At 54.8% G+C, this 10,254-nt stretch overlaps 6 protein-coding genes across 6 annotated transcripts, besides 7 other annotated features; all 6 read right to left on the minus strand.

Annotated features, from left to right (window-relative positions):
• Tco025E_03642 (putative 60S ribosomal protein L10) lies at window positions 1–343 on the minus strand (the record flags this gene model as incomplete). Its single annotated transcript, XM_029370560.1, has 1 exon — window positions 1–343. A coding segment is annotated over one exon (343 nt), but the record flags the coding sequence as incomplete, so codon positions are not given.
• Window positions 344–396: 53 nt separating this feature from the next.
• Window positions 397–415: a microsatellite.
• Window positions 416–421: 6 nt separating this feature from the next.
• Window positions 422–452: a sequence feature (GA-rich).
• Window positions 453–667: 215 nt separating this feature from the next.
• On the minus strand, window positions 668–1,213 carry Tco025E_03643 (nascent polypeptide associated complex subunit; the record flags this gene model as incomplete). The annotated part of the gene is made up of 1 exon (XM_029370561.1): window positions 668–1,213. One exon carries the CDS (start codon window positions 1,211–1,213, stop codon window positions 668–670), a length of 546 nt encoding a protein of 181 aa, XP_029229292.1.
• A 37-nt stretch (window positions 1,214–1,250) lies between these two features.
• Window positions 1,251–1,294: a sequence feature (GA-rich).
• Window positions 1,295–1,297: 3 nt separating this feature from the next.
• Window positions 1,298–1,318: a microsatellite.
• Window positions 1,319–1,519: 201 nt separating this feature from the next.
• Tco025E_03644 (heat shock protein) lies at window positions 1,520–2,875 on the minus strand (the record flags this gene model as incomplete). The annotated part of the gene is made up of 1 exon (XM_029370562.1): window positions 1,520–2,875. One exon carries the CDS (start codon window positions 2,873–2,875, stop codon window positions 1,520–1,522), a length of 1,356 nt encoding a protein of 451 aa, XP_029229293.1.
• Window positions 2,876–3,045: 170 nt separating this feature from the next.
• Window positions 3,046–3,082: a sequence feature (GA-rich).
• Window positions 3,083–3,453: 371 nt separating this feature from the next.
• Window positions 3,454–3,499: a microsatellite.
• Window positions 3,500–3,806: 307 nt separating this feature from the next.
• On the minus strand, window positions 3,807–5,948 carry Tco025E_03645 (uncharacterized protein; the record flags this gene model as incomplete). The annotated part of the gene is made up of 1 exon (XM_029370563.1): window positions 3,807–5,948. The coding sequence occupies one exon, from the start codon at window positions 5,946–5,948 to the stop codon at window positions 3,807–3,809; it is 2,142 nt and encodes a 713-aa protein (XP_029229294.1).
• Window positions 5,949–6,120: 172 nt separating this feature from the next.
• Window positions 6,121–6,175: a sequence feature (A-rich).
• Window positions 6,176–6,405: 230 nt separating this feature from the next.
• Window positions 6,406–7,272, minus strand: Tco025E_03646 (uncharacterized protein; the record flags this gene model as incomplete). The annotated part of the gene is made up of 1 exon (XM_029370564.1): window positions 6,406–7,272. The coding sequence occupies one exon, from the start codon at window positions 7,270–7,272 to the stop codon at window positions 6,406–6,408; it is 867 nt and encodes a 288-aa protein (XP_029229295.1).
• A 792-nt stretch (window positions 7,273–8,064) lies between these two features.
• On the minus strand, window positions 8,065–10,053 carry Tco025E_03647 (pescadillo; the record flags this gene model as incomplete). The annotated part of the gene is made up of 1 exon (XM_029370565.1): window positions 8,065–10,053. The coding sequence occupies one exon, from the start codon at window positions 10,051–10,053 to the stop codon at window positions 8,065–8,067; it is 1,989 nt and encodes a 662-aa protein (XP_029229296.1).
• Window positions 10,054–10,254: the final 201 nt, after the last annotated feature.

The following is a 10,254-nucleotide window of genomic DNA, read 5'->3' on the forward strand; positions in this document are numbered from 1 at the left end:
TGCCCGTCTGCAGACGATCGGCGCCAGCGCAGGAAAGCATCTTGTTGATGCGCACCACGTGGAACGGGTGGGCGCGGATGCGCATGTGGAACACCTCCTTGTTGGCGCGCTTCACCATGTACTTGTTGGCCTGAATACGGGCCGCTTCCAGTGCCTCCGAGGAGATCTGTTCGAGTTCGCGGGAAACCACGTGAATGCACACGGGGAACTCGTCCACCGTGGCACGGCGCTTGCCAATATCGAAGTTGCGGATCTTCGGGTCAGGCACACCACGGCAGAAACGCGACTTCGGGAACGGCTTGTTCTTGCAGAAGCGGTAGCAGCGTGACGGGCGACGAGCCATTGCGAAAGTCCGGGGACAAACCACCTGCGGCAGGGGCGTGGGTGTGTGAGGACGCAGCAGCAGCAGCAGCAGTCAAGGGAAGAAAAAAAGAAGAGGGAAAAAGAAGAAGGGTAAACATAATAAAAAGCGAAAGACATCACGAAGTTCCAAAGTGGTTGACACGACGTCTCTTTGAGGGTTAGTTTCCAGTCTCCTGGAAGACGCATGTGCTTCAGTTACGTAGAAAATTATTAAAAGACAAAAAAAAGTGAACAAAAATGAACAGTGGCTTTACCTTCCACACAGTTTCCCCTTTTCGTCGGTCAAGCTAAGCTGGACGTGTGCTCACATTGTCAGCTCCAAGATGGCGTTCACGATATCGCCCTTGTTGTTCTTGAGAGCCCGGATGGCACCAGCGCGGTCGGTGAGACCCTGGCGCATCACAACATTGATTTCCTTTTCGTCCAAGTCGCCAGCGTCCTCTGCGTCTGCGCCCTCCGTTGCAGGTGCGGGAACGGCGGTCTCAGAGGGTTCGGCCGTCGCGGCCACCTCCTCAACGCGGGACTCCGTCTCCGGGACCACGCCCGAGACGGCGCGGGCGGCAGCCTCTTGCGCCTCCATCCCAGTCTCCCCGAGTTGGGCCTCACCAAAGATAAGGAAGGTGTTGGTGCCAGGGAAACGGTAGAGCTCTGGCTGGTTCACCATGAAGGAGAGGGTCCCGTGCTTGCGGATGTGCACCTTGACGACGTTCGGTTCCGGCTTAAGGCCCATCTTTGCCATGGCCTTTGCGTAGCGCTTGGTCGGCTTAGCGGCCTGTGGGACTTCAGCGGCCTCCAGGGTAGGAACCTCGTCGTCCTCCACGGGGGGGTTCTGCACTTGCGGGGCGGACATTGCGTGTTGGCGGTGTGTTGGTGAAGAAGCACTAAATAGCGAGCGAGAGAGAGAGAGAAAAAAAAATAAAGATTGAGAAAGCCAGTGTGTGTGTGTGTGTGTGTGGCGGAAGACAAGAAAAATGTGGGGGAGTGCAGAGGTACTTCAGAGAATGCCATCAGCATCCAAGTAAAACCAAAGCAAAGAAAGTAGCAATAACTACGGAGGGGCTCTGAAAGATAATTAAAACCTACATCCAATAGTCAATCCGCATTTTGTTTCCGTCTATCCCTGTTATCAGTGTGTCGTCAGCGGATGCCTTCCAGGCTAACTTCCCTGATACGCCGTCCTCAGGGGCGTCGTATCTGCCACCCTCGCCTCGCGATACGCCCTGGGGCTCTCTGCCACCCCTCCTCCTTTGCCTCCGCCGTTGGCGTGGTCGTCCGGCATGGCGTCGTACATAAAGTTGCCGCGAGCAAACGTGTTGTCGCCCGGCGGTGTGAAGGTCTCGCTACCCTCTGTCGTCTCCATAGCGGAAAGGTCCCCAAGTAGACGTTCGAAAAAGCAACACATACAGCTCGTCAACAACACAGCGAATGCGAGTATGAACAGCAGCGGAAAAAGCATGAGAAGCGCGGAGGGGTGCAGGCCCGTCACCACGTGATTCTGCTCGGCCTCACACTTGGCCGCTAACATGCACAGCATGAAGAGAAGGGTGCCGTAATGCATGGCGGCTGCCAACGCCTGACAGAGGCGGTTGACAATACTCGACTGCCCCTCTTCTGTCAGCGCCAAACATCTCTGCACGGAGGCAACAAACGCCATGCACCCAAAGTACACAAGAAGAGGAGTGAAAACCAGCCAGAAGGAGAGGAGCTTCGATCCATCCTTGCCCTCTTTTTGTGCCGCACGCAGCAGGGCAAGGGTGAGGAAAGTAAACCCACACACCTTTTCAAACACCGTTTGCAAGAAAAAAACCCAGTACATCCGTGACGAACATATAGACATTTCGGGGTCAATCGCCTCGAAAAAGCGACTGCGGAACTGAGAAGGGAAGAAGAAAGACAGGACACGACAACTCTCCAACACGTATAATCCTGCGCCGGGAGCCAAAGCTACGGTCCATGGGAGAGCGCCAGAGAGTCCGACGACGAACATCACAACCGCAGCAATGAAGAGTAAAAACTCAGTTCCCAGCATTACAGAGGCGAGCTCTCGCTGGGCGGCGCCATGGAATAGTAACACTCCACCAATTAGCAACGGCGGAATAAGTGCCGCCCACAGAGGAGCAAACACCGCTGCCCAGGGCCAGCCTTTGTCGTAGTCCAACTTCACAATGACAAGTACCAAGGTAAGAAGCAACAAGGAAATCCAAAAGGCAGTGAAAAAGATAGCAGCGCGAATAGCCGCAGGGGTTAACGGCACCAGCACGTCTCCGAACTGTCGGATGGAATCTACGCCCACTCTGCCAAACGTGTCGTACACACGTCGCTGATTCGGATCGCTAAGAATGCTTTGCGCCTCCTGGAGCAACTTGAACTGCTCCGTCGTGGTCCCGCCTGTTTTGTCCGGATGAAGGCGAAGAGCCAGTCGGTGATACGCCCTCCTGATTTCTTGAGGCGTCGCGTCTCGGGTTACTTCCAGCATGGCGTACAATGATCCGCTGCAGTTACGCTGGAGCATCTTTGCCACCCAACTCACACCGCAAACACAAAATTAATTAAGATTCCACTTCTCCACGTCCGAATAAATGCTCTCTCCCTCCCTAACTATCACACTTTTGAAAAACGCAATTGCTTTATACACGGCCTGCGACCTTCGCGGGCCAAACGGAAGTGTAACGCAGCAAACATAGAGAGAGAAAGAGAGAGAGTAAGAGGGAGGGAGAAGGGGGGGGGGAAATGACATTTGTGACAGACACACGCACCGTTTACTTTATTTCCCCACATGCCCTCTTCCCCGTATTGTTCGCATGTCGCCTTGGGCGATTTCTCTTGCGTGCATGTGCAACGCAATCCGGCGCGAATGAGAAAGAAAGAGATAAAGAGAGAAAGAGAGAGGGGGAGGCAAAGCTGGTGAAAGCGGCGATAAAAACGTTCTGTGGAAAACGTTCGCAAGTCCACTTCCAGCCAGGTAGATAAAACTTTCGGGGAGGAAACAAACTCAAAAAAAAATGAAAGGGATCAAACTTATTCTCCGTCAAACAATAATAATAATAAAAGAGAACAGTAGCAACAAACGAAAGGCAAAAAAACACACAGATATAATATATAATATATATATATATATATATATATATATTATATAGCACATTCTTCGTAAAGAGCGTCCCCGCGAACTCGCTCCAATTGCACGCAGTCGAATTTCTGCAAAGACGCCTTCAAAATTACATCGGGGCATTTCCTTTCTTGTCCCCCACCCTGTCTTCATGTTTGCTTCCCGTTATTCTTTTGGCCACCGAATACGCGCTGGCCACTGCGAGACATGGGGATGGGGGGGGAGGGGTTCCACAGCGGTGCCGTCCGTAGCTGTCCCCTGCAGGTATACAGCCTTCAGGGATCAAGAGACCCGTGAGCTTGAATATTGAATAATGCGCCACCTTGGGACGGATGTTTCACAATGGCACCGCCCCGGTTGCTTTTCTCCCTCTTGCGGGCAACGTGCTTGGAGCACTACCCCGTTTTCCAGAGGTGGTCTTAGTTGCTTTGGGCGGCGAACGAGCACCGGGACGCTGCTGACGACGGACATCTGAGTTTTTCTCCTTGTTCACTGTGGCGTCGCGACTTTGTTGCTGGGGACGCTTGGGGGCGCGGACCGATTTCCCAGTTTGCGCCGCAGGCGGCACATGACGCGAGTGAGGGCGCACTCCTTTCTTCAGCTGCGGCGGGGCCGGCACAGCCTTTGCCGTCCCAGGGGCTTCCTCCTTTTCCACAATATAAGACGAAGAGGTAGAGGACCCCAGCTTTACAGGCGTCTCCAGCGGCAGCACGGCACCCATGCCCTCGGCCGAGGGGCCCTTCATCTCATGCGTGGCAGCTAGTGCATCCAGTGAGGCAACGCCCGGGCCCAATTTTCCGCCCTGAGAGGTGGTAGGAGAGTCCGCCAGCAAACTTGCATGAATATCCAGCAGCTCCTTATCATCCGCGGCCTCAGCTTCCGCCTCACCCGCCGCGTCCAAACGGAGTGATCGCATTCGTTCCTCGTCCATGTCCCCCTCGTTGATTTCCTCTTCATTCAACGAAAATGAGTCCAAAGACATGTTCTTCGGCGCATTCACTCCCATACATCTGCCTTTTGTCTCCAACGCGGCAGCCGTGCCATCAGAAGCCGCATTTATCTTTGTCGATTCTTCATTATGTTGTTCCACAGTGTGAGGCACAAATGCCCCCTTCTGCCCACTCTCCGAATGCGGCCTCATGGTGGCAACGTCACTCCTGTTCCCCACCGAATGCGGGTTTACCTTCTCCAGCGAGCGTGACTGATCCTGCTGCACAAAAGAGACAGGTGTCAACTCCACTTTTTCACTTGGATTGAGTTCGGGGCGGTCAGAAGCATTAGCTTTGAAGCACGGCATGCCTTGTGCGAGGGACAGCATCATACCCGCAACTCCAACGCCGTCATGCGGGAGACCCTTATTGGCCCAATAAGGTGCTCGGTGGCGCCACCGTTTACCACTTGTTCCTATGATAATCTGTACACCAGTGTAGGATGACAATTCAGAAACAAATCGTTGTGTCGCCTCAGACTCCTCATTTTCTCTCACATCTATCATCTGAAGAAATCGGACAGGCGTTCCATGCTCTTGCTCATTATTGTTGAGAAGCTCCAGGAGGCACTTGCGCAGTCCCGTCCGGGACATATTGTTCTGGGCGAGAAGCACGTGCCGAAGTGACCTGCAAAAGCCAAGTTGCGCCGCGTCAGCAGCCGGCAGCGGGGTTTCGGTGCTTTCACAGGAAGCAAAAACACGAGCCAGTACGCGACTGGAGCTCGACGTGTCCGCCGACATGGGCGTCTCCAGTATATTCCTGGACATACTGGGAGACGGGGTGCTCGGGCCACACAAAAGCGAGACAGCCGAATGATAGTGCAGCACACGACCCATGTGGTCGACAATGTCACGCACAAGCCAAGGCCCACTCACGTCATCCAGTAAACCCTGCTCAAGGTCCAGGAGGAAAAGTTCGTGCGGCACACATGAGTTGGACTTAGAGGGTGAGTTTTGTCGAGTACTGACAAGATTCCCAGCTGGCGGCGACTCATCTTCCACGCCCAGAAACCAATCCTCCGGAGAACTGGGGGCAACGTGCTTCATTGCAAGGACAAGTTTGGAGAGAAACATGGAGAAGCCTTGTGTAAATATGTGACGCTGCTCCGCAGCATACAAACGCTGCCCAATGCGAACGGAGGGGTCTACAACGAGGCCCACCCGTCCTAGACACTCTTTGCAGCGCAGTGCATCATGCAACTGGGGAAACTGCGCCGCGTCCTCGAGCTCGAGCAAACTGAGGTTTTGAGGCGTGGTGTCTGCTACGAGGAGCCGTATGGAAGGCGGTGTTGCTGTCCCTTTTGAAACCTCCGTCAGCATCTCCGGGTTGAAGATCTCTCCACACACGAGGCGAAACTCTGTGTACGACATTGGCAACGCACCGCTCTCCTCGCCACCACGAGAGGAACTCCGCCTCTGCTCCAGTGCCTCACGAACGACTTTAGGCACCGGAGCACAGGTTCGCATTACAACTGAAAGGTCGCTACCCATTTTGGCCCTATTGCTACTAAAAAAAACCCACGGCCGTTCCCACAACCGACCTGCACTCCGCCCTTCTTTCTGTCCTCTGCCGCACCGTATGCGCGGGTATACGTGTGCGTGAATTGGTATATGTATATACGTATATACCGCCTCAGACTTCTAAGCTGCTTTATATATATATACATAAAGCAAAAAACAAAAAAAAACAAAAACAAAAAACAAGAAGAAAATAATAATCTGATAGTGCATTTCGTGAGCTACGCATTGTAGAAAGATGGCACCATTTTTTCTTTTCTCTTCTTCGTAGGGAGTCCCCGACGAAAAAGGGAAAAGTTGTGTGTGTGCGGGGAGAGAGAGAGAGAACTGGAAAAGAAATGCTGATCTAGATAGAATCCGTCCAATTCTTGACGTCAACTCTGTACATTCCCCGTTCTCCTACTGCTTCGTCCTTGTCGGCTGAAGAACACTACAGCGCATATTTCCGCTCGGTGAAATATGTGTGACGTCCAAAGCGCGAGCGCTCCTTCACGGGCTCCACAGGTGTCTTGCCGTGCACTGTCATGGTGCACCCTGTGACGGGATTACCCGTATAAAGCGTGATAGGCTCATCGGAGAGGTAGTCGTTACGCAACTCATTGATGACTGGTAGCTCCTCTTCGCGACAGTGCGATTTGTGGTACGTTGAGAGGTAAATGCCACCGCCATCCTCTGCAATGTGTGAGAGGCGTGTCTGCTTCTCGGTGTCGCATGCCTCCTTCTCTGCCTGCGCCGCCTTGAGCGCAACTTCCAGCAGTACCCGACTGCGTACGCCCATATCAGGGCGACGCAGGCGTTTTACGTCACCGTTTGCTTCGCAGTAGTCAAGGCGCTGCGTCGTCTGTAAAAAGCGCAGATGCGGATTTCGCGCGTCGGTCGTCACGTAGGGGGTTGACTGGTAGCCACCGGTGTAGCGCCCATGAGGACCCTCGCGTATGGGGTCCAGGCTTGCCTGCAGCACCGCCGTTTGTGCGAACTCTTCGGGTGCCACTGTCCCGGGCGGCAACGGTGGCTGAGCGAGGAGATCGTCTTCGAGCGCCTTCTCCTCCTGCCAATTGCCGCAGAGAACTTTAGAGGCCTGTTGCGCCCCATTCTCGTGCCGCACCTTATTGTACCGCTTCTCCTCAATCCAGGTCCCACCCGGGCTGCAGGTGTCGATGGGCACGTACGGCCTCCGCCTGTCGACGCTCAATTCCATTCTCGCCTTTTCCTCTTCCAAGTTGTTGATGCGCGGGTGGGCGCACCCGTCTCGTTTGCCCCTTTCCCACCACTTCGCCTCCTGCAACTGCGGCCGCATACGCGGTGACGCAAGAAAAATACAATAGGAAAGGAAAAATAAAGCGTCGTAACAGACTCACGCGCAGCAGAATAGCACTGAATCCCTCTAACGCCTCCCTCCTCCAAGAACCAAATGAATGATAAAAATAATATGCAGGAACATGCACACCCTCTCTCCTTCGCTCCCTCGTGTGCGTTCGTCCCCCAGACTCACTTTCCTCATTCCCCTCCTTTTTAAACGTTTCAAGGACCCGATGAGGTCGGTAGTTTTTTTTTTCCTTTTATCTTTCCTTTACTGCCCAACTTCTCCACCTCTCACACACATACGTAGTGCCTTTTTTTTTTACTTTTTGTCTTAACTTTATTATTTCTTCCTTCGCTGAATTTACGCCTGGGAGGAGGCAGTTGGCGTCCCTCCAGCTCCGCACAGAGTTTTTTTCTTTTTCTTTTTCTTCCCGTGCGATTTTATACGCCTCTCCCCCTTTTTTCTTTTGTTTCTCTTGGTTTGCTTTGTCATCCCTCATTTTCATGTGCGGTCAACTTGCCGGTAAGCGCCGTGCGCACGCGGGCGAAACTGTGGGAGTGGCAGGGCGGGGCACCTCGCGCTGTGGAGCAGCGCCCCAAGAAAAGGGCGAGTGGGAAGGACACGCAGCCACGACAAGGAGCACACGCCTCGCCAATCGATTTCCCCTTCTCTCGCTCTCTCCGCCTGTTTCCTCCCACTTCCGTCGCGTTTCTGGGCGGTCAGTTCGGCCCGCACATCTCCCCCCCCCCCCCAGCCGGAGGGGCGACAGAGGCGTCGCCGCGGTGGTCAGCGAACCCACTTTGGCAGCTTCTTGTACGGGTTCGCGGCCTTCCGCTCCCGCAGCGGCCTTCCCGCCGCCGCCGCCTTGGCGCGTTTCGCCTCCACTCGGGCGTTGACGAGTTCGCGGCCATCCTCCTTCTTCGCTACGCGACCCTCCGCGAGTTGCTTTGCCTTCGCTTCAAGCATCTTCTCCCGCCGCTGGCTGCCTTGCACGACGCCATTGACCATCTTGTAATAGCGTGCTGCCTTCTTTCGAGCCACCTGCAGCTGCATCTTGCGCGTGGCTGCCTCTTGGCGCTTCACCTCAGCCAGCTTGCGCTTCAGCCGCGTCTCCGACGACTCCTGCTGCTGCCGCGACTCCCGCAGCTTCAACTGAGCCAGACGCCGCCGCGCCACCACTTCGTCTGTGGGTGCATTCATGAGATTCATACTGCGCTGCTTCGCCACCTTGAGTGCGGAAAGCTTGCTGCGCTGCACATTCTCCGTGACCTCCTCCTCCTCCCACTTCGGGCGGCGGCTGGCCTCCACGAGCTCGTCGCCAGAGAGCGAAACATCGTCGTCGGCACCCAACTCTGGCACCGCCGCGTGCTCCTCATCGCTTTCATCGCGCAGCAACAATTCGGAGGCCTTTCCTTCCGGGTCTATCGGCGTGTACTGAGGGTCGACGAGAGTACGTATCTCGTGCACCCGCTTCGGCACATAGGAGACTATCTTTGGATGGTTCTTCTTTGCCTCCTCCACGGCGGCGACGTCCTCGGCGCTGTTAGTGATGGCCACAGTAAACGGGGAAACATGGGGCGGCAGCTCCTCACCAAGGCGATAGCCGTTGGGTGGAAGCAGCATACGCGCGTTGAGGCAATCAAAGAGGTACTGCGGCTGCACATACTCGATGCGCTCCACCCGCTCAAACCCGGGCGGCAGCGCGGGACGATCAACTACAAAGTGTGTGATGTTGTCTGACGCGTAGGACGTCGCGACACGGCCACCGCACGCCTCAATTATAAGAGTCGCATGCTTCTGAGGTACTTCACGTGAGAGGTAAAACGTCAACCCCTCAAACACGCGTCGTACCTTCCGCAGCTCCTCCTGCATAAGTTCCGCCCTGCCGAGGGCATCCTTCTTTACGCCACTAAGTGCCTGCGTTGTCTCCTTGCCAGCGATGTGGAAGTCCTCGGCATGTGTGTCAAGCCCATCGTCCTCGACCCTCTGCTGTTCCGCGATGTCGCGCTCAAGGTCGTGCTCCAGCTTAAACAGGACGAAGCGCATCAGTTCAATGTAGAATTCAAGGAAACTGAGGGTAATGTACTGTTGAATTCCTGCTGGAAACTTGTGCGCATACTCGTGGGGGCACAACCAGCGCACCCGCTCTCCGCGCACAATGGCCTCAAAGTAGTACCCCTTAATTGAAATGAACCCCTTTGACAGCGCGTGGGCCCGTGCCACATAGCGGTTCCAACGCTCACTGATTTCCCGCGCCCGCCCATGTAGACCCGACGTTAACGCATGGTGCGTCTCGATAGTCGTCTCGCTCATCACCTCCGGGCCTAGGAAGGCGTAGAGGGCGATCATGGACATGGCGTCATCAATATCTCGTACGGCGTCAATGAAAAAGGGGTACCGCTCCTTGATTGTGGCCACAAGGCTGTACTGCGGCTTCACCTTGTTGCTCCTTAGAACCTCAAGTTCCTCGGTGAGACCCATCGCCTCCGCCCGGCGGACTTTCTTCTCCCATGCACGGTGTGCCATCATGCGCTCGGCAACGTGATCCCGCACAAGCCACTTGATCTCCCGCGCGAGGTAGTACTGCTTGTCGTTGCCGCTCTGCTTTTGCTTGCTGCGGGCGAGGGCACGAGGATAGATCCCCTTGAGAATGCAGAGGCGACGAAACTGGATAGAGTCGACCTGCAGCAGACGAGTTGCTTGCATACGCGTGAGGAACTTCTTCTTTAGGCGCTCCTTCCTCACACGCTTCGCCCACACCTGCTTGCGGTGCATCTTGCCTGACGGTTACTTCCTTCCTCGCTTACTACTGCACAGTTGCCCCGGTCGTGTGTGCGTGCGTGTGACAGGCCAAGCAAGGACGAACAAGAAACAAATAAAAAAGAACAGAAAAGGAACGGAAATTGTCAACCACGTTGAAGGAAAAAAAATTTATGGCATGCAGCAGATGGAAAAAAGAGGAGAGGAAAGGGAAGT

Source organism: Trypanosoma conorhini (assembly GCF_003719485.1).
Source record: "Trypanosoma conorhini strain 025E chromosome Unknown Tco_14.4_contig_00169, whole genome shotgun sequence".
NCBI classification, from domain to species: domain Eukaryota; phylum Euglenozoa; class Kinetoplastea; order Trypanosomatida; family Trypanosomatidae; genus Trypanosoma; species Trypanosoma conorhini.